Here is a 24,105-nt window from a genome sequence, read left to right as displayed (position 1 = left end):
TTTAAGAAATTTCACCATGGATAGCATAATTTTGTGCCGTTTGGTTAACCCTCCTACTTCAACTAAATGCCGCGAGTTTGAGCATTAAGACATTTCCAACCCCATCGTTGTGCATTGTTTGGGAAGGTCCTTCTCAACACCATGGAGCAGCATGAAGGTACTTCCGAAATAGGTCTATGTGAGATCTTGGATGAAACACTTGGTGAAAAGCTCCTTGACTTCATGCTCAAGGGGGGATGTGAATCAAGTTTCTTTAGTGTTGAAAGATTTTTTTTAATACAGAGTTTGATTTAGAAGCTATGCTTGATCACTCTAAGGACTTCCTTTCTAAAGAGTGGGCCAAATTTCAACTTATGTGTGAGGGTCAAATAATCAAAGTGAATGAAGTTGAGTATGTTCATTTGTCTTTGATTGGTGAAAGCCCAACAGACAGGGGGAAGGTCACAAGAAAGTTTAAATTATTTAACTTTGCTTAGTTATCAGATGCCAGCACAACAGAGATGCCATGAGCATAATACAGCTTGCATATTAATTCACAAGTCTCTTGCATAACTTTTTTTCCTGTACCTTTTGGTTGACATGAGGGAGACTTTGGCAGAGGTTGAGAATTCCTCATCTTAGGAGAATGCTTTGATTTTGAGTGAATTGGTGAAAGGAGAAATTGAAGAATTGGTTGAACCAGTAGAGGATGTTGAAAAGGAGTTGAGTGCATGTTTGGATGTGGAAGTGTTCAAAGTTGAAACAATAATTGAAGAGTCTCCTATCCTAGAGGAGGATGTTTCAGAGTCATCATTTACCTTGCCAAGCCTCCCCTCCTTCCATATCAATGGGAAAAAGTTAATTTTGCTTTCACATATCCAAAAACATTACAACCTTAGGAAGGACTACTGTCTGTCAGTTATATCATAGGGTTGTGATGTTACCTTAGGCTTCATAGACATTGAGAATAAACATAAGGAGGAGTTCATTGCTTTGAATACAGATACCTCCAATGAAAGATTTATTGATGGATCAAATGCCTTGTCTTTGTGTATTAGAAGGGCATTAGAGGAACCTCCAACTCTTAAAGAAGATGAAGACTTTGAGCAGAGGCCAGAGACCCTTTTGTTGAGAGCTTTGATAGCCCAAGCTCATCTACATCTTCATCTATGGCAGTACATCATGAGCTTGAGAAAGAGGGGCTGTTGAGATTCAAGCTCGATGTCAGCTTGTGCCAGTTGCACTATGTGCGGGCATGTTAGGTAGTAACATGTGTGAGACATCATGAGCTTGAGAAAGAGGGGCTGTTGAGATTCAAGCTCGATGTCAGCTTGTGCCAGTTGCACTATGTGCGGGCATGTTAGGTAGTAACATGTGTGAGACATAAATGACCGCGTCCAACTGGTCATAGTGTGTGGACATTAGCTAGGGTTAGCAGTGTGTGGACACAACACATGTAGTGGGTTGTAGATTATGGATTATGGCTTTATGCATTGTGTTAAGGGAGATGGATTCCCTCTATGGTTAGGGTTTGATAATACATTAGGGTTTGCTCCTGTGTGTGTGTCTCTTCTCCCTCTACCTGTTTTTCATCACCTTGGAGTTGCTAATTTTGGGAGAGAGAAGCAACAGGTTTTTGAGCCAATAGAAGAGAAGTATGGCTCCATTAATTTATGGAGAAATAAAGTGCTTGAAGAAGATGAAAATCAGAAGAGTCAACTTTTTGTTGGATTAATTCATTCTTGTCCCTTGTGCAGATTGAAATTGCGGGTTGTTTTTCTTTGTTAAATTGACTCTATTTGTTTATTGTGCAGATTGAAATTGCGGATGAAGACAACTTCTTGGGTAGAGGAATGGGTTCAAGGGGAGCTATAGAAAATGATACCAGTAAAAAATACTCAGCCCTTGCCCACTATTTGCCACATATGGACAAGGAGGTTTTCATTGTTTATCACATTGTCTTCTCAAATAATCCAAATGTACCAATGTTAGCCCTTAAATTTCATTCAATTTTGATGGGATACTCCCATATCCAGTTTAATGCAAACAAAATAATGCTCTTGGAGAAGACAACTGGAATCAAAATTTTTGGATATGGTCTTGGGTTTTGGGCCTCAAGGGCTGGTTATTTTTTGTGCTATTCATCTTATGCTATTGCAGATAACAAGACAGATGTCAACCTTCTTGGAGGATACAGTGGGACGAAATTTATGAGGTATAGAGGAGATATGCCTGAGAACAAAAATTTATGAGGTATAGAGGAGATATGCCTGAGAACAAAAATGAAAAAAAAACTCAACAAGTAATTTCTATTCAGAATTGCTTTTATGCAAGAGCTTGTACATATAACGTTTTCTGCCAATATATTTATGTTCAAAACTGGCGTTGTTTCTCCTACTTAATTCATGCTATCATTCTTTGAAGTTGTCTTCTACAAAACTAGTTGAGTAGCTCTTTCAAATGCCTTGTACTCCTAAAAAATGATTTGCATGCTTGATAATGTGATTTCTCCATGCCTTTACTCCAGGTAGCAAGTGGTCCTTGGTTCTCAGCAGCAAAGAATGGCCCATGAATATAAAGAATATGCTGCATGTGCAGGAATATTGTATATTAGCCATGTTTGTTTCATACAAAGAAAATGGCTGAAAGAAATAGCATGCAAAGGCTATTTTGTCTTACCAAATAATATGTGATATCTTTTTCTCCCCATGCCAGAGCTGATTTGCTGGAATAAGATTTGTGATTTCTTCTTTGAAATCCTATGCATATGTTACTGTTCTTTTTTGTTGTCTTAGAAGCTTGGGAAATTCATCAAGTCACATCCACACTTCCATTATCTTTTTTGCTACCTATGAATTACTTGCTACATTTGTTGTTAATTGGAAAATCTCTTTCCAACATTCCCACATGGCATTCCCACATGGCATTTACATGTTTTTTTATCATGATTTCTCAAAAATCTTCTAGTCTTTTGATCCTCCCATTGATACATCTAGAAGAACATCACTTGTCTTACCACTAAAAATATTAGGGTCTTTCCTCAGGTGAGCTTGACCACCATGGAAACCCATCTTTGAAAGCAATACCTCCATTTATCTATGCATTCATTTGCAATGTTTCAAGGCTTGATTGAACATGCATAGTCTATGTGAAGATGAAGAAGTTTATCTAATATTCTTATTTTAACATGCAAAGTACAAATATGAACATTCTGGAGTTGAATAGGGAGGATAGGATCCCAAATCATTTATGTACTTTTGAATTTTGATAAATTTACCATATTCCTTGTGGGTGGCCTTCCAATAGCCCTTGTGTTACACCACTCATTTGTCCCCATACTTGCCATACAATAAAGACACGGATGTTTAGTGTTAGCACCACCACTTATACCAAACATTGACTTTAATGCCTTTAAGTATTCACTCATATGTCATTCAATTGTAAAACTTCCAACACCATCAACATTGAGACATTGGCCTGCATTTTGAGATTCAATAATTCTAGGGATTTGAGTATGATAAAAAAGCCATTTCAATGTTTGATGGTTTTCTACCAGTACTTGGGCATAGCCAATCCACCAAAGCTCCATTTTTTGTTGCACACTATGACCTGGGGTATCTCTTATACCTTGGCTATACTCCAATTCTCTATTCATAAGAGAAATGCTTACCCTCTCCATTTTCTGCTCTTTTGAATTTGATCTTCATCCAACTTTAAGACAAATTTCAAATGCCCATTACATTCATTAACACTAACTCCATACAGCTACACCATAGCAATTTGCACTTTTCTTAGGTCCATCCATATGTTATTAAAAGCAGTATATTCAAAAATAGACTTTCTTTTCTGTTTTTCAAATGGCATGGAGCCCTCTATTATATGAAAATAATCTCCAAAGGAGTTAGGAATTTCTAGATTCAATTGATTTTGTGCTTTGACAACTTTGTGTGGCCTTGGCAATCCAAAAGCCTTTATTTTTTGATGTCTTAAATTTTTAAACCATAATCCAGATAAAGCTTGATATCCCCTCCTACTTACACCCCCACTATGTCATAAGTCTCTACAATTTGTGAAGCATCTACAAGTGAATTGATATCCTTAAGAAACTCTTTAATTGTGTCTATTTTATTCATTGTCTCATTCAGAAGTTGTACTCTATCTTTAGAATCATACATGTTTAGACCAAAAATTTGAGTGACATATTGTCCTGCTAATTTCATCCTTCTTTTTCTTACCCTAGAAGTCTCAGACAGATTATTTATATGTTTCATTTACCTTGTCCTTTCTCTCAACCCAATGGGTGTGTTTTTAAGATTTTGCAATTTACCACTTAAGTACTCATTTAAATCTTCAAGAGATTTGAGTTTTCTTTCAAGCACAGTAAGATGTGTTTAAGAATTTATCAAAGTAGTATGATGCACTTGTTCATTCCTAGATTGGCATAACCTTGTACAGTATCCTAAAAGACCATTTACACCATCTCCCGACAAACCAGATAAGATCATGAACAGAATAAAAAGAAGGACACCTTCTAGCTTAGGGATCTTTTGGGTAGAGATTACCATCAACCCATAAGTTGATGTGTTTCCTCCCTTCCATCCAAAGTCGGTTTGCTTCACTTGCATCTTTCAAAGACATCTGATTTTCACTATGCCAGGTTGTGTATTCAAGATTGAGCTTAATATTCATATGAAACTTTCTTTGGGAGGGACTATTTGAATTAGACATATCCCAAGCTAAACTTCCAAAAGATGTAAATGAAAGTTGTAAAAGATTAGAATACGTTGTTAACAAAACTTCCAAGTTCCTAAAAGATTAGAAAAAATTGTGCCGCTATGAAAGATTGTATTAGGGCTAGGTTATGAGTAGGAAAAGGTCGAAAAACAGCTTGGAGGGAAATCCGTAGACGTTGAAGGGAAATGCATAGATGTCTATGAGTGATTCAAAATATTCAAATTACAAGAGAGTTATGGCATGAAAAAGTGACTTTTGAGATATATTCAAAGATATGCCTTAAAGACAAAAAAATGGCCATGAATCTAGTCTAAACCATCATATTTGGAGACATTTGACCTCTAAAACCTTTACTAAATTAACATCTTACTCACTTTCTTATAGGGCCAAAATTTTTCATTTTTTGGCCCTAATGGGCTAGGCTATAAACATCCCATGCCTTCTTTTGGTTGTCACCCTCCCCTTTCATTGTACACGATGATGCTTAGTAAAACAATGTACTAAAAAAAGCACCGTTTTGCTGCTCTTCTCAAGAATGCCCCTTCACTGTGCCATTATGTCCTTGTGGCCTCGAAAGAATTAATGCCTATGCAAGTGCCTCCTCCTTTATTTGTAATTCTACCTTTGATTCTTAGAGAGAGGATCTGATGTGTGCTATCACTTGTTGGTGGGCTATCAATTGCCATGGTCAATTGCTCCTTGGTGAGTTTGATTTTTTTGCGAGCTTTATTTGGCGAGCTTTTTGGAGATAAGATAGTTTTATGCGAGCTTGTAAGAAAAATGATACATTTTGGCGAGCTTTTATATAGTTTTATGCGAGCTTGTAAGAAAAATGATACATTTTGGTGAGCTTTTATATAGTAAGTATTTATGAAAGAGAAATAAATACATTCACATACATACATACATATATACATGCATATTCTCAAACACACCTACCTACCTACCTACCTACCTACCTACCTACCTACCTTCCTACATATATACATACATACATATATACACACATGTGTACAATACATACATACATACATGCATGCATACTCCCAAACATATACATGCATGCATACATACATACCTACATACCTACCTACCTACCTTCCTACATATAAACACACATTTTATATCAAAGAAGCTTAAATATAGGCACAAACATACCTATCTATGTACCTTTCTTCCAATACATACAATTTATGACAAGGATACTTCAACTTTTCATGCATACTCAAAGAAAAGACCAATATTTATTTCAACACAAGTAAAAACAAGTATACCCGGTTCATATTTTCTTATAAAAAGATTGAGTTCACATTTCCTACAAGAAGATATATGGTTGGTACAACTCCTTTACCATAGCGTCGCAAGCTACCTACAATAAGACTTTAGAGTATGTGGCAGTATACTCCATCCCAAAGCTTAAGTAGGCACAAACATGAGAGGCTTGATTAAACATCCTTGCTTTGAGGACGTGATAGTATATTGCCCACATCCTCTGGTGATAGTGTCGGTTGATGCATTACCATATCCTCATTCTTATGTAATCCCAAAAATCGCAAGAAGACAAAATAGATATGCTTACATGCAACGTAAGACTTTCCTCTAGATTCTCTTTGCACATGAAATTAGGACATGTAAACCAAGGTTGTACCTTGATGTGTATAAAATAGTTCTCTCCACTCTCACATGCCAAATGAAAAATAGAGTAGGGGGATGGTTGCATTGCACTCTCATTAAGGACTGTCGCTGTCATGGCCTCGGCACTACCAATCCTCTTTTCTGCTTCTTTGGAAATCCAATGCCGCCACTTGGTTGATCTCTTTGTATTCTGTGTACAATCATGTGGCCTCTTGTCACTTTCTTTGTTGCCCGCTGCTTGTGTGGACGTTTCTCCCACCCCTGACACAAAAGGTTCTTCACGAGTAACATCTAACTTGAACCCTGCCTTTACTAATTTATCTACCTCTTGGCTGGTTATGTTGGTCCCAACATCCACTTTCCACATATCTGGGTATGATGGCTTGTATATTATGTTTGGATCTACATGCCATGTGTGTGAAACATCTGAAGGACAAAACCACATCATTTGAGCCTTTGGCCCTCCCGAACCAGGATGTCGTCGCTCTGAGTAGAAGCTAGGGGCAACAACGCCAATAGAGCTTCCCTGTATATATGAGTTGCACTTAAGTCTTCCATCAATACCTCCCAAACATTTGACTTTTGAGTTCAATGGGGTTCGTCTAATGGCCCACATTGTGCGTCCAACGGCCTCTTCCTTTACATGCATTTGTCCTCCACTCATCATGCCATAATGTTGTTTAGGCTCTTCATGTCCTACATCTTTGTTTCCTCCAGTCATTGGACTTTTTGGTCCTCCCCTTGAAGCGTGACTTGCTACACTGTTTGTTCTAGATCTATCTCCAAAACTTACTCTTCTTGCTGTTCCCCGGTTTTGACGATGTCTGCTCTGCATGACATAACTTGGACGATGTGAGCATTGGTCTACTTCCATTGTCCTCACCCTCTTCCGTTGAATAGTCTCCTTATCTCCGTGTAGAGGCCTTGATTCCCTATCCAACAACTTGCTCAAGCTTGGTCCCTCACCTTTGTGCCTCCCCAATCATCTGATATGCATATTGCTTTGCACTTTGTAGTAAAGCGTTTGCCGTATCTGAAATGCACGCATCATACAAGCTAACCTTTTCCTTATATCCTTCACCAGCAAACCAACTCCCATGTACACTTTCAGATAAGTTTGTTCGAGGGGTTTGTGCTAAATCCACCGAGCTTAAGACCACCTGCACACAAGAGGTTTCATACATGAATTCACAAAATTGACTCCAATGCAAATACATCCATACAACATATCATTTCTCCATAAAATTTCTCACCCTTGACATGAGGTTGCCCCAATGTGCTACTCGTACTTCCCACCAACTCATCCACGTATCCATTACTGATAGTTTTCCCTCATGAACATGTCCATTTCTCCACCACTTAGGAATCTCTTTACTTTTTAAGAAAGCTAACTCCTTATTGGTTGCTAATCTCCATTCTTCACACAAGTCAATATGGTGTTGTCGACTTTCTGCCTTCACGCATTGTTTAGCATGCTTCATCAAGCTTTGTTTCCAATGGAATAAGCACGTTCACTCCTTGTCCTCCATAATGTTGTGCGGACCCCCATTGAAAACGGTCCTAACTGCACACCAATTTGACCCTGATTCATCAGCCATAAACCCATAGAAGTGTGCAGGTGCATAACCGCATTGCTCCATTGTGCTATTCAGCATTTCCCAAAATAGTACTTGGCTTTTTGTATCCTCCTCCTTCATTTCGCATGTGGCAATTGTCAAAAACAGCTCTTGAACACTATAGGATTTCGGAGAGAATTTTTTTCAATCAGCTATCATTCAAGGTAAATGAAAGAAAGGAAAAAATAGAAGTACGTAGTCTCACCTTGGGTCGTAAACATGACAAGCCATTGTTGACCAACCAAAAACTCGATGAGTGTGATCAAACAAAACCCAAGAGTTTGCCAGGTCACCTCCACTATCACACCGCATGCGATTCACCAAGCCGGTCCTCGCAAAGACATCTTAAAGACATAACATTTATCATCAGGGCCACCTTGTCCTGGGAAACGGCTACCTTGTATAAATGAATAGCGAGATCTTCTCTGTATAAGAAGGATGCTATCAAAGCCCTCTCTTGCTGCCGGCATCAATTTTCTTTTCTCCTGGGATACAATGCGTCTAAACCTAAAAAACATAATTTCACAATAAAGAGAGGACCGAATGTAGAAAAATACATCCAAATATAATTAAGTTACAGAATGAATACTCACCTCTGGTTCCATAAGAGGACTCAACTCCTCCAAAAGATTGCAGAGCTCATGATCCCCAATACTTGTAGGTAGCTCATCATTTTGATTCATCATGGAGGAAAACAGCATATCCATCACAATATCCATCTGTATTTTTCGAGGACCTGCACTTCTCTGGGCTTTCAACACTTGAGAAACAAACATTTTCACGTGCTCCAACATTGACCTTGAAGTTCCTGCCTGAATTGGATGTTCATGCAACCCAGTGTGGAGCATCATTCTTGTAATAGTTGTATCACAAGGCATTACATAATACAGAACACATCTACACACTTGCACACAGTGTGCAGTTTTGCGACAAAAGTGACAAACTATTTTAGTTTTCTCATCCTCTGTCAGAAGTCCAACTGCAATCTTTTTTGTTAGATGTCCATGAAAGAAGGTGTTGTTATACCTTTTATTGTTCAAGTAAAAAGGACAGCTGAGCCTATGGCACTCCAAAGTACCAACACAATAGCTAATATGCACGGTACAACTTATAGACATGTTTGATGTTACTAGACATGTCCATAGGTGACCATCATATTTTTGCTCCATTCCATCCATATTTCCTATTTTGCCATATGTTGGTGGAAACTCTAGGATGGAATCACCATCATAATGTCTTGGCACCTCCTGGACTTGGATGACTCGAGTAACTTTTTCCAACAATGAACGTAGAAGAGAAGGTTGCTCCTTCTTAACGAAGAACTAAAAGTATACTCTCTGAAGCAATACATTCATCTTTAGAGATATTGTGCTTCGAACCTTTTGGATTGCTTGTGCCTTCACCTGGTTGCAAAACAATTGCTGAGCCATTCAAGTCACTCTCAGAGGAGGAGGAGCTCGAGATATGAACATGGGTGTTTTGTGTCCCTTATTCTTTCTCCACAGAGGTCTCCAAATGTCGGACATCTTGGGCAATGTCATTAGCACTAGAATCAAGACTATCAGCAGCACAGAGAGGACTACATTGTAGCATATATGTTTTACTTCGAGTAATATCTACAAGGTAGTTTTTATTGCCCTCCATGTCATAATGAGCAATGATTTCCTGTAGGCTTCCATTGGTCCTAGTAGCTTTCACTCCAGAAAGGGCGTGTGATGAAGGCAGAAACCTTTGTAGATATCCATGACTGACAAGCGTGGTCTGGTGGAGAAGTATTAAAGTTTGAGATTTTTTGCTGCAGCCATCAAAAGCTCCCACTCAAAGGTCATAGTGTGCTCCCACTCGAAGGCAATACGAAGATGCAGAAAGGACAGGAGAGACGAAAATGTAAAATGAAAATATAAAAATGAAAGAACAGGTGGACTTTATAAAACAAAAATAGAAGATCAGGTATCTAGGCCGAATCAATCATTGTCAGGTAAGGCAGCTGAAATGATAAAACAAGGTCACGAAATTTTTTTTAAAAAAATATACAAATATATATGTATCTTTTTATATTAATTTATTATATGTATGTTTTAAATCATACATTTATTGGTTCTAAGTATTATATGTATCTTTTTATATTAGTTTTTTATATGTAAGTAACCTTTAAAATGAAAATAATGTGTAACTGTCTATAGGCCCTATTTAAATAGTAGACGATTATTATTATTGACATCAAGGTTTATATTTCGAGTTCCTTTATTTATCTCCTATATGTATCTACATATGTATCTACATCTAACCAGACTCTCAACTCAGCTGGTGATCTAACGCATCTGTGAACAGGTAAGGTACTTCTCTTTTCTTGCTGTTCTCTGCTATTCTCTTTCTGAAAGTTTGAGGGCCGGCGGTGGTGGTGGAGGTGGCGGCGGTGGAGAAGATGGCCCGGGCGCTTAGAGATGGGGGCGGGCGGCAGCGATGGTGAGGGAGAGGGCGAGGTGGATAGAGATCCATGGAGGTGGAGGGCGGCAGCGATGGTGAGGGAGAGGGCGAGGTGGAGGTGGAGATGGAGGTGGAGGGCGTGATCTCCTCCCTTGCCCCCCGTTGCTCCGGCTACTCCAAGCACCCGGCTCTCGGGGGGGAGGGGGGAGATCATGAATGGAGATGATCTCCCCCCTTGCCCCCGTTGCTCCGGCCACTCAAGGCACCCGGCTTGGAGTGGCCGGAGCTGGAAGTCTGCAAAATTGAGTCCACTCCAAAATCACCACTCTAATGCCATTTTGCCTCTATTGGGGATGCGAAATATGTCTCCGGCTACCCATAGTCGTCGCCCTCCTACCACCAGAACTTCTGTAGCGCGAGCCATTACACCACTGTGCTGCTGCTGTGGATGAGTACCATCTCTTGCTAATGAGGTGGTGATCTTGCACAAGCTGGCTCTCTCCATCGCTCCACGTGCCCTTCTTATTTTGTGCCCATGTTTACACCCCGCATTAAGCCCACTGGGCCCGCATCTTCACCGCTCTCATCAAGCCCGTGTACCCTCCATGCCCATGCCACACATCTCACCTACCTCTTAGCAATGGGATGGTCTGCGCTAGCGCAGACCATCCCCCGGGGCTCTGCCAGTGGTGGCCGGAGCTAGAAGTCTGCGAAATTGAGTCCACTCCAAAATCACCACTCTAATGCCATTTTGCCTCTATTGGGGATGCCAAATATGTCTCCGGCTACCCATAGTCGTCGCCCTCCTACCACCAGAACTTCTGTAGCGTGAGCCATTACACCACTGTGCTGCTGCTGTGGAGAGTACCATCTCTTGCTATGAGGTGGTGATCTTGCACAAGCTGGCTCTCTCCATCGCTCCACGTGCCCTTCTTATTTTGTGCCCATGCTTACACCCCGCATTAAGCCCACTGGGCCCACATCTTCACCGCTCTCAAGCCCGTGTACCCTCCGTGCCCATGCCACACATCTCGCCTACCTCTTAGCAACGGGATGGTCTGCGCTAGCGCAGACCATCCCCCGGCTCTGCCAGTGGTGGCCGGAGCTGGAAGTATGCGAAATTGAGTCCACTCCAAAATCACCACTCTATTGCCATTTTGCCTCTATTGGGGACGCCAAATATGTCTCCGGCTACCCATAGTCGTCACCCTCCTACCACTATAACTTCTGTAGCGTGAGCCATTACACCACTGTGCTGCTGCTGTGGATAAGTACCATCTCTTGCTAACGAGGTGGTGATCTTGCACAAGCTGGCTCTCTCCATCGCTCCACGTGCCCTTCGTATTTTGTGCCCATGCTTACACCCCACATTAAGCCCACCACTGGGCTCGCATCTTCACTGCTCTCAAGCCCGTGTACCCTCCGTGCCCATGCCACATCTACATCGTGCTCATCTCGCCTACCTCTTAGCAACGGGATGGTCTAGCGCAGACCATCCCTCGGCTCTGCCAGTGGCCGGAGCTGGATGTCTGCAAAATTGAGTCCACTCCAAAATCACCACTCTATTGCCATTTTGCCTCTATTGGGGACGCTAAATATGTCTCCGGCTACCCATAGTTGTCACCCTCCTACCACTAGAACTTCTGTAGCGCGAGCCATTACACCACTGTGCTGCTGCTGTGGATGAGTACCATCTCTTGCTAACGAGGTGGTGATCTTGCACAAGCTGGCTCTCTCCACATCGCTCCACGTGCCCTTCATATTTTGTGCCCATGCTTACACCCCGCATTAAGCCCACTGGGCCCGCATCTTCACCGCTCTCAGGCCTATGTACCCTCCGTGCCCATGCTACACATCTCGCCTACCTCTTAGCAAACAGGATGGTCTTGCAGACCACCCCAGCTCTGCCAGTTGGCCGGAGCTGGAAGTCTGCGAAATTGAGTCCACTCCAAAATCACCGTCTCGCTGAGGGATCTGCATCTCTAGTTGTATTGTGGCAGTGGATTCCAGCACAGTGGGGCTTGTTAAGTTAATGATGGGTGAATTTTTCTTTCCTAGAGGTTTCTTGTTGATGTTGCTCTAGTCTCTGGGTCAACAGCATGGATCGGCCTAGTGTAGCTAGATCCTCTTCCATCTATTGACTATTGGGCACCTCCATTCCTCCACTGGAATCTCCTTTAAGGAGTTTCCCCTACTTGGTGATGACCTTCCTTTCCCGAAACTCAAACAATCTTTTCTTACCCTATCCTGTGGTGGCTTCTGGTTCTAGGGTCTTTCTAAATGGCTTAGTGATTTTAGGCTTCCCATGGGCGTGTTCCTTTGTGCCTTTGACTTTTTCTCTTTTTACTCTTGCTTGAACACTACCTTTGAATAGGGCCTCGAGATACGCCCCGATCTTGGTTTTGGTATCCGGCCTTGTGAGCTTACTGATCTACTCTTTGAAGTTGTGTGCTAGCCTCTGGAGCTTTCACAATCCTGAATGCTTTCGTAGACATGTAGTAGGGTTTGTGTGTGAGGTTGATCATCTCTACTACAAACCTTGTCTGCTTTTTTCTGTCCTCATCAACATTCCCTATTATTTTGTATTCTTTTGCTTTGCCTTCTAGCGAGCCAAACTCCATGATAAGATCTTCATCTTCTACCGGCTTGTGTTATAGTAGTAGAGCAAGATTCATGACCTTTCATCTCCTATCTGTCATTCAGCTCAAACTGTTTGCTACTCATATTCAAGGCAAAAGAGAGAGAGATGGCTCCAAGAAAAGCAGGAAAACAACAGGCAAAGACTAAGAAAGGTATATGATCTGAATAGCCAAGATTCTACTGAGATTGTGTTTTAATGTTTTTAGATATACTTACTTGGGCTTGGTGTGTGTGTCTTACAAACAACAGGGGATACTCACTTAGATCTGGGCGTGTTTGTTTGACTCTTAGCGAGGAATCTCAATCACACGGACACCTGTGTCCTCACATGTATCTCCTGTTAGAGAGGAAATAGAAGCGCATAATTCTCTTGTCCATGAGGAAGAAGCGCTTGTGTTGGAGAACGAAATTGGCTCAATGAGCTCGCCTCCTCCAACTCACACGGAGATGCCTGAATCCAAGGGAGACCCATAGAAGGCATCTCCTCCTTTTTTAGTTTCACTTACACGTCCTGGAAGCTCTATGTATTTTGCGGTCACACAAATAGACTTGCAAGAATGGGGACTATACTGGGTGGTACAACATGAAAGATTTGAGAATGAAATCAGAGGAACTGAGTGGGAGGATGTCAATGGGGTAAGAAGTTTCTTGTTTGGGATGGCAATCATCGTGTGAAGGCATGGATGTCTCGAGTGCGCGAAGGTATATTCTTTTGAATCCCATAGAGTGATTTTATGCAATATTAAAAGTATTATATTGTAATATCTTTATTTTGTTTTCTCTAGCTTGGTCTCATAGCCCCTCACGCCATGTCCGGGTCAAATGTCAATTTTTGGTTGTGGACAAGAAGCAAGAAGGAGAATTGCTATTGGCTTTGTAATCTCAAAATGAGTAAGTGATCTCTCTCTACTTAATTACGGACATTGTGAAGTCATTGTGAAGTTCTTGGCTCATTGTGACTCTTTACAACAGATTGGTGCGCACTAGTGTTATACCCACATTGTCACATGAGATCTTCATGTTTCAACGATTTGGAATGGCGGACAAACCATCCATATTGGACTACCTTGGTGAAGACGAAAGGAGGTGGGCTTTAATGGAGCTTAGTTTGGAGCGACGAAGTGGAGAGCAATGGTACAATGCTCCAGCTACAATCTTGGCACAGCTTGTGTGGAAGGTAGTGTTTGCATTTCCCATCTTTTATTAATAAACGGATTATCAATGTTTTTTAATCGTGTGAGTGATAATGAGTCCTTTTTGTTATACATAGACATTGTTTGAAAATGCGGTAAAGCAAGCTATATCATGCATTGATAGACATGCCATGGGGTTGCAAGAATATGAGACAAAATGTGAGAAAGCCAGACGTGGTGTAGAGCAAACATTTCGAGATAGAGCGTAAAAGATGCTCATAATTGCAAACCCATCCAGCCGCAAAGAGGATTGTCTACAGGTATATATCTTCTAATGCCATTTCTAATGCCATTCTATTTTTGCAAAAAATACATATACACATTAAAAAAAATATTTTAGTGCTATTTGTTTTATTTTGGATATGTAGGTAGGTCCAGCTACTCATTGGCCAAGGTCTAATGGACGAAGAGACGGAAGCAATCAAAGAACGGGCAGATCCAAATTCCTCGAAAACCATGTACTCAAAGGAATGGGTTGAGAGAGGGGTTTCTTCTGATTGGGAATATAAGAGATGTCCTTGGTGGTTGGACTATCCTCTAAATCATGTGCCTCCAAGTGAGGAGCTCCTAGACAAAGGTACTCTTTTGCTTTCTACTGAATTATATGCATATAAATGTATATGTATATGTATATGTAAGCCTTCCTACCTATACAAATACATACCTATACATACATATAAACTATCCATATGCATATACATATTAGATACATGTACATACAGATATATACATATACAAATACATATGTAAACATATATGTACATATACATATGCATACATAAATACATACCTATATACATACACTAAATTATATACTAAATTACTACATACATACAAAGTTCATGTTACATTTAAGATTTGGCATGTTAGATTTTAAAGAAACATTGTTAAGTTTTGAAGTTTATTTTGGGGTTTTTTAGAAAATGCAAAGGAGATGCTGTCCAAATTTTTTGCAAATTTGTACATACATACATACGTACGTACATACATAGTTCATGTTACATTTAAGGTTTGGCATATCAGATTTTAAAGAAACGTTGTTAAGTTTTGATATATACATACCTACATACATATACATATAAATAGATACATATACCTATATATATATAGATACACATACATATACATAGATACATACCTACATACATATACATGTACATATACATATGTTATATATATATATATATATATATATATATATATATACATATATACACATATACACATATACATACATATATATATATATATATATATACATACATATACACATATACATACATATATATATTTACATGCATATAAACTGACATACATATACATATACAAAAAGGTCTAGGGATTTCTACCGTTTTACTAAATTATCTTGATCTATTTCTTGAAGAATTTAAGAATTACCAATCTGAGCTTGAAAGAGAGCCCCAACTCAAGAAGACTCTTGAATACCTTCCCCGCAGCCAACAAACTTGACCTAGTCTCCAGTAGTTGGATCCTCGCGCGCGGCCCCAAAACCATCCACACCACTGTTTCACGAGTGCCACAATCACACCAAGAGCATACATCTACATCGTCTCAAGTGCAACGTGAGAGGTGAACAAAGAGACGTCTTGACATTATGCATGATGTTCAAGAGGGAGACCCCACAAATGAAGATCAAGAGAGAGACCCTCTAGAGCATCTTCAAGAGGGGGAGGTGTCAGGACAACGTGACATCATGGACATGACTAGTAAGAGTAATTTCCATCGCAAATATATTTTGAGAAGTGTGCTTTCGAAATGCATCTAATTTTTTGTCTTGTTTACTTGCAGGTGAGAGATGTTCTTCACACATATTGCTGGTAGACATCCACACTCTTTCGGAGGGCTCAGATAGGTAAAAAGAATAATTTCACCATATAATTAGTTTTCCAAGTTATACTTACCAAAACCAAACATCATAAATCTTTTATGTAGTGTGGAAGAATTCTTGATGAAGATTCCCAAGGCTCTATCTCATAGAGGTGCTCCCTCAGATACAGTGGCTTGCCTCGTATGGGCTGACTTTCCTACAGGTTTACAGGTTGTTGATGTAGATACAAATGGGTGTCCCTCATGGAATCAAGTTTCTTCATCATTGATACGTGCCACACTCAGTTTTGTTGGTTTGTTTGTGGCTGATGAGGGTTGGTTTGTGTGTTTGAGTCTAATGGATCAACTTCCTAAAATATATTCCATGGGAAAGAAAGTTGGATTGGTCATGCATCGAACAATGTCTGTTCATGTGGAATCAAGTTATTTGTATGAGAATGGAGAACGGGTAAATCATAATCTCTCAAATATTTCCCTTTATGTATACATGTTATGTGGTATGGATATCCAAACATTATGTTTTCTCGTTATGGTAGGTGGATACATTGGTGCTTAGTATGTTCTATCGAGTAAATTGCCATGTCCCTAATATTGATCGTGAGACTGGGCAAAATGTTTCAAAGAAGTTATTCAACGCTCAACAAAATTTCATTTTTGAGAAGAATAAGAAGCATCCATTCCAACACACGATGGTCTTGGAGCGCTACATTCGAGGTGGTGCAGAAAGATCTCCTATGTTCTTTAGGTGAGACAATTTTCATTCTGTTCATTTTCATAGCTACTTTTTCAAAATACTTAGATGCACGTTTATGATTGCATTTCATTGTAGGTGGCTAGTGGAGACCTTCTCAAGTGAAGGAGATGGTGTCTTGGACGTTTTTGCGGGATGTGGAGGCTTGGGACGTGCATGCCAAAAGAGTTAAAAAGGCACTATATGGGGATAGAGAATGACATGGAGGTAGCCAAAGCATGTCAGGTCGGGATGACACGTAGAAGAATGCTATAATTTGTGAATCAAAAGACTTTGTAATCGAGATTGTCATGGTTTGGAAGTTTAAAGATCGATATATACATTTTTGATCTTTAAAAGATTGTGTTTTATATTTAAGTAAGTAAGAAAGTATGTATGTAATGTATGTATATATGTTAGTGCGTAGGTAGCTCTTGTATGTATGTATGTATATGTATATGTATATGTACGAGGTGTATGAATTTAGGTAGATATATGTATATATATAATTATATCAATAAGTATGATGTGGATCAAAAGACTTTGTAATTGAGATTTTCATGGTTTGGAACTTCAAAGATCGGTATATACATTTTTTATCTTTAAAGGATTGTTTTTTATATTTAAGTAAGTAAGAAAGTATGTATGTATGTATGTATGTTAGTATGTAGGTAGCTCTTGCATGTATGTATGTATATGTATATTTTGTATGTGTATATGTATGAGGTACATGAATTTAGATAGGTATATGTATATATGTAATTATATCAATAAGTATGATGTGGATCAAAAGACTTTGTAATTAATATTTTTATGGACTAGATAAAAGACTGAAATTTATATTGTTGATCTTTCAAAGCTTGTTATTTATATGTAAGTAAGTTCTTGGTCCTTTACAAAGCTCATAGTAAGTTCTTGGTCCTTTACAAAGCTCATAGTAAGTTCTTGGTCCTTTGCAAAGCTCGGACTACTTGTTCATTGCTCCAAAAAGCTCGGCAAAAAAAGCTCGCAAAAAAAAATCCCCCCTCCTTGGTTTCTTTGAGTTCTCTCATCTTTATGTAATTCTCCTATTATAGTCTCTGTTCACATTATTCTATTTTTTGACTTTCCAGCACTTTCATGTGCTCTTGTTGTGTTGTGGATCCACAAACCTGTCAAAATAGCTCCTCAAGGCTGACCAAGTAAGATCATCCGTGTGAGATAAATATTATGTGATATGCACATAACGGTAGTAAATGGACATGTATTGACACAAAACACATAGTACATGTATGCAATGCTCACATAATAACATGCTCCCAAGGCTCCAAAAAAATGCAACTGGTGCCTTGTGGTGTTACCCATTCCTAGGGTTAACAAGAGCTACCACCATCATATTCCCATTGTGCACTGCTCTCTAGTAGGTAGTCTTTCCTGTTTCCCTTGAACAATGTTCCACAACCCCTTTTTCATGACATTAAATTTCACCTTGGTTTGCCAAGTGTTAAAGTTATCCCCTCTAAACTTTTCTCTCACCTCACTAGGAGCCATAGCAAGGTCTTGCCGCTTTTGCAAGAGCAAGGGCAGTGTGTCTAATGCTTTTACAAGCTCACTTTTACGATGAAAGAAAAAAGAAATTAATAAACCATGTCCTTTTCTATATTCCATGTCCCATATAGATGAAGATTTGATGCAAGATAAGGACCTAGTCCTATTTTAATGGCTTCTCTATTGTACCAGGGTTTCTTAATGCTTCTTCTAATAGTGGATAGCTTCTTTTTCCTAGAAGTAACTTCATGTGAAGATTGGGAGGGTTGGTTGACTGAAGAGGATGATAAGCATTCACTTTCGGAAGATGAAATATCTATGATTTCTACTACACTCTTACTAGTGGACATGGTGATGTAAGAGGCTTTGTGAACAAGACATTCAATAACATATAACTTTCAATGTCCCTAGTGTGAGCAAGCTCTTACAAAAGTACCATATTTTCCCTTTAGTGCATGTAAGCAGCCCTTTTAAAGGTATAGAAAACTACATATATACATATACAAGCAGCTGACCTTTTAAAGATATAGAAAACAATATATATATAAGCTTACTATAATAAAAGGAAGGCCACAACTACGATGTGCACATGGACGTCAGGATGACGCGGTGGATCAGTTGATGCGGCAGATGTGGCACTCGTTTGCAATAGCGCTGTAGACTGGTTGTCCACCCACCGATAGCGACGGTTGGCATCAGCACACTAAATTGCTTGCCTGACTGGCTGCCGTAGCTATAAATTTACGCTCGGTGACAGTAGGCTCTGAATTGGCAGCTTGCCTCTGTGAAGTGGCGTCGATTGGCATTACGCACATAGTTCTACTGGTAGAGGCAGCAAGAGCAACCTCGCTCTGATACCAATTGAAGAAAAATGTGAAAGAGAAGACTGCATGCAGAGACCATAATGAAAATCACATGCAGCTTGCTTTGCATTAGATTGAGACATTTTACAGGCAAGAGGTACAAGCTCTTATACATCACCAACAATGAGGTCATCAGACTCCGTTTTCTCCTGCTTTAAGAGTAGGAAAAAGGAGGTGGAGGGAATGTAGGAGAAGAGGCGCCTCCTTTTATTAAAGAGAAAATGCCTTGCTCTGAAACCTTAGGAAAATAACCCATAGGTTTGGGTCATTAATTCTAACACCCTTCCATGATCCAAACATGGGTAAACAAGGTAGTTCTATTTGTAGTTTCCGAATTGTTCCCAAAACAGCCCTCCATCCATGGTACGCATCTCCACGCTTGTACACCTACTTTTAGGATTTGTGATTTATTTCATAGATAGATGTGATTTGGAGCCCAATCATGTACCAATTTTTCACTTCTTATAAAAGACCTTCCGAGAATCACATCATATGAACCTGCATGTCTGGTAAAATTCATCAGTGTAAACATATGGCAATAGTGAAAAGAGAAGACGTTCATCTTCAAATTCTGCAAACTCCCATGGGTCCTAACATGGTACCGTTGGCCATCTTGAGGTTCGTCCACTCTAAGGATGACTTTTCCCATTCTTCCCAACATTGTTTTGTGACAAAAATCACCTCGTCTCCCCCTGTGGGTGGAAAAGTAGCTACTTGTCGCTCAAGGCTACTACAAAGGTACCAATCAAATTTGGTTGCCTCGATCATTAAAGCCTCTTCCTCAATGCAACACTCAGAGGCCAAGAAAAAAGAAAAGTACTCCACAACACCGTCCACAAAAGCCTATGCGAGTTCCTCAAAGAGCTCCACCAAGTCAACAAGTGTGGGTACCAAAAGATTACTACAAGCACAAGGGTAATACCAAGGAAATACCAACTCTTGGATTTCCAAGCGCTTCACAAAGCCCCCTAAGCTTACACAAAGAAGGAAACCTCAGCTCCAAATGCATCAACCACCAATGTATAAGGTTCATCAAAGATGGGTGCCTGTGCATGTGCTTCAACAAGGATACTATGATGGGGCAATCCCATCATACTATGATGGGGCAATCCCATCATATGGTTGCCAAAATCGAACAACCTGAAGAAAGCCTTACCACCGAGTTCAACCCCAATAACTTCACCTAAAGTTCGACAAGAATGGAGGCACAAGAAACACCAAGCAAGTCACTCAACCACTCTCGTGCATTCAACACCTACACAAGAGGTTGTGTTCTCAAACAACCCCAATGGTAACCAACAAGCAATTTTTTCTACTACCTTGACAATATTTGAGCCAAAAATTTAAGAATCAATTCCCACATCTGCAACAACCAGAGACTTATGAGCGCATCAAAGACAAACTCACAATGCTCTTTTCACCCCTCTAGATGTGAAGTGTAAGTGTAGAAGCTACGTAGCAGACATAAGAACCTATTCTCTAAAAAATGAGAATGGCCAGAAGAACCTGTTGCTTGTTCGCAAGGTGGTAACACCAAAAAAAAACACACACACACATAAAAGCAAGGGAGTAATACATATGGCAACTCCCAACAAGGATCATCAATAGCCATTATATTTTGTGAAGCTTATCACTTACTATTCTTTTGGCTTTCCTCTATTCTCCCCCATTATTAACATCTCTTAGTGTCCCCACACTAACATAAATCACATGTAGCCTTGCTTATGATTGCCAAAAACAAAGTGAGCCAAATTTTTAAAAAAAAAAAACAATGCTCACACAAATATAAAAAATGCAATCATTCGTCGCAAAGACCCCAACCCACCACCCTACTAGAAATTCCCAGAACCACTAACCTTTTCATTCACTAACTAGTTTTTCTTATTCCTTCCGGAGGGACAAAGACCATTGAACGTCATTCAACATCAAAGCCATCGGACAAGGCTTGTCCATTCTCCCCACACAAAGGGCTTCAACGCGATCACGAGACGAGGACGCGATCGCCATCAAGAATGGGGGGGTGTTAACCCATTCCTAGGATTAACAAGAGCTATCACCATCATCTTACATCAAGGAGTAAAGGTAGATACAACAAAGGGTCATACATTCAAGATATGAAGCAATGGTGTCCAAAGCTACAACTTGGATGGGCACCCATAATGGTGTGACGGTGTATTTATGGCGATTTTCGCCTTCAAGAGCGTGAGGTAGCAAGTTATGATGAAGTCCTAAGTGATGTACTTCATGGATATATTATGAGAGTAGTCATTGTAATAGATTTAGGCCTCTTATGAGGCTAAAGTGCCCGACCGGCCATAGTTTAAGTGAGTGTGAATACTTATGGCCATGTATATAAGTGAACTTCTCTCATAATACAATAGACTCTCTCATTGTGCAATTGAGTCTTACTTTTGCTAATCCTCTTGCTAATCTCTCTCCCTAATGCATGCTAGTGAGTGTGTGTGAGTTAAGTGAGGTGAGAGAGGAGGGATGAGTACCCATAGTGCAGCGCGATAGTGTGACAACGCTCGTCTCATAGGAGGCACGGTGGAATTGTGTCTCAAGGAGTTGTAGAGCTTGGAGACCTCTAGGGTTACGAGCTTTGCCATTGGAAAGATCCTCACGACAGTTGCATTTCACCAGGTAATCTCTTGTTGAATGTGTTTCAGGGGGGGTTAGGGTGAGCCATAACATGCGGGGAGTGTGAATCCAGATTTTTGGTTGGACTAGTGCCTTATCTATTGGGCTTCTATCAAATGTTTTTACTGTCCCATCATCTTTTCTTCTCTAAACTTAAATCATCATCTTCTTTGTCCCTCTAGTCTTTTGTGATATCCCATCGTCCCTCTTGTGATCCCTAGAGCATCTTTAAATGGCACACTCTTTGTGTTTACGTGGCCCCTTTGGTTTCTCTCACCAAGGCTAAAATTTGGCACATGTCTAGGACTTCCAAGCTTATATTGAATTTCATTTCTCTTTGGCACTTGCATAGCTCTAAACCGTAGTGCTAAATCTGTATCCAAAATGGCATTTTCTACCTCATATGTTTTGGTGAATTCATCTTGAAGTGATAGTGGCCTAGATAACCTCACATGGATTTGCAACAACAATGAGCATGACAATCTCTTGGTAAAGCTCTCCATCAATAATCTTTCATCATAACTATGGGGATCACAAAGTTTTCTTTTAAACTTGGCAAATCCACCCACATAGCTTCTCACTGTCTCATTTTCTCCTTGAAAGAAACCACCCAACATTAGGGCATTTAATGAGCTCAAGGTGGTGCAAAATGCTCAAGAATGGCCGCTACTAACCCCTCCCAGGTAGCAATCCTATGGGCTTCATACTTTTCCAAATCATAGAACCAATTTTTGCTTTTTTTGCTCAACGTTATTGGGAACCATGCTTTCCACTCATTGGGGTGCGTATATCCATCTATCATACATTGAAGAATGAAATATCTAACATGAGTGTCTGCTTCCTCATTCCCAACCCCATGATAAGGATTAATATCAACCCTTTTAGGTTTATGAGGAGTCTTGATTGTATCATTGTCTCCCTTACACTCTTTTTTGCCTTTACTCACAAGAATCTCTTTGGTCTCTAAAGCTTGGTCATCAACAAGGTTATCAAGAAACTAATCCCATATTCTTAGGAAACTAGCCTCAATGTCCTTGAGAAATTTTTATGTTCTTTATCAACTTTATCAACAGTTTAGGGTGCAAACTCTCTGGACCTCTTATGCTTTTGGCTACTAGTGGTCCAACTATACCACAAGTCCAAAAAAAAAAGCTAGCAACCTAAAACAAAAATAGGAATGTACTATGAGATCAATATATAAAGAAATTTATAAGTTCGTGTCACTAGACCACAAAGCAAAAGCTTGAGTCCCACCACCGAACGTGCCACTATCACGAAATATTATAGAGCCTAAGCTCTGGAGCTAAACCCAAGCCCAAGAACACCTAGCAAAGAAAGCTTCTTAAAATTGACAACTCTTTTTATCTCCCAAAGCGAAACCCAACAAGAAAATGACCTATGGTTGGAGTGTGCATCTATGTTCAATGTCTTCCAGAAGTATGCAATGCAATCAAACTCAAACCCTGCACCTTTCCACAAATGCTATATAATTAATATTTGTGTAATGTTTATAAAGTAACATGCAATCACTAAAAACAAACCAAGTTTAAGTATAAATATTACACACTAAATAACAATGATGATGTTGACAAGTGTGCAAAAATATGAATCAAAAGAGTTCGGCAAAATATTTAATATGTGTGATGATGGAATTTTCAATATTGTTGTTTATCAATGTTTATCACAGATAAGGAGGGAAAATGAAAAAAAAGATCTTATCTCCTTTTGCTGAGTTTTGTTTTCTAAATTCCATCTATGTTATTGTCGATGTTATTACCATTCTCTCGAGTGTGTGTGAGTCCTCTCAATGCTCAAGATACAAAATCAATGAAATTATACAATTTTTTAGCAGGGATTTTCTGTGTAAAATCACGAGTGAATGTGTGTTTTATCTTCTTCTTTTTTAGGGAGGGAGTTTCTCACAAACTTCCATATTTGCAAAGATTAATCCCACATAGTGTGGGAAAGCTTTGCATATTAGGGTATACATACAACTTTGAACATACATAGTGTGGGAAAGCTTTGCATATTAGGGTATACATACAACTTTGAACACACTATATCTCCATTAAGTACGAGAGAGAGAGAGAGAGAGCTTTATCTATCCACACCAGCGTGCACTCGTGGTCTTCTCCTCTACTGTGTTTCTTGTGGCGATGTTCTATCATTTTGTGCTATAGTAAGGGGTCATTGTTGTGCTCAGCGCGGTAATGTGGTGGCTCTATGGTCGTTTTGTGCTATAGTAAGGGGGCTTTGTTGTGCTCGACGGTAAT

General features: G+C 39.8%; 1 protein-coding gene across 1 annotated transcript; it reads left to right on the top strand.

The window, feature by feature from the left end:
* The first annotated feature begins 141 nt into the window (after positions 1 to 141).
* LOC147639421 (uncharacterized) lies at positions 142 to 16,995 on the top strand. Its single transcript, XM_086794116.1, has 7 exons — positions 142 to 157; positions 283 to 440; positions 1,794 to 1,866; positions 2,140 to 2,194; positions 16,178 to 16,520; positions 16,609 to 16,817; positions 16,902 to 16,995. The coding sequence occupies exons 1-7, from the start codon at positions 142 to 144 to the stop codon at positions 16,993 to 16,995; spliced, it is 948 nt and encodes a 315-aa protein (XP_086650242.1).
* The last annotated feature ends 7,110 nt before the right edge of the window (positions 16,996 to 24,105 follow it).

This window comes from Cibotium barometz, chromosome 4, assembly GCF_041138505.1.
Source record: "Cibotium barometz isolate CiBa-2024 chromosome 4, ASM4113850v1, whole genome shotgun sequence".
Taxonomy (NCBI): domain Eukaryota; kingdom Viridiplantae; phylum Streptophyta; class Polypodiopsida; order Cyatheales; family Cibotiaceae; genus Cibotium; species Cibotium barometz.
Note: the sequence above shows the minus strand (reverse complement) of the source record. Positions and strands in the feature narration are given on the sequence as shown.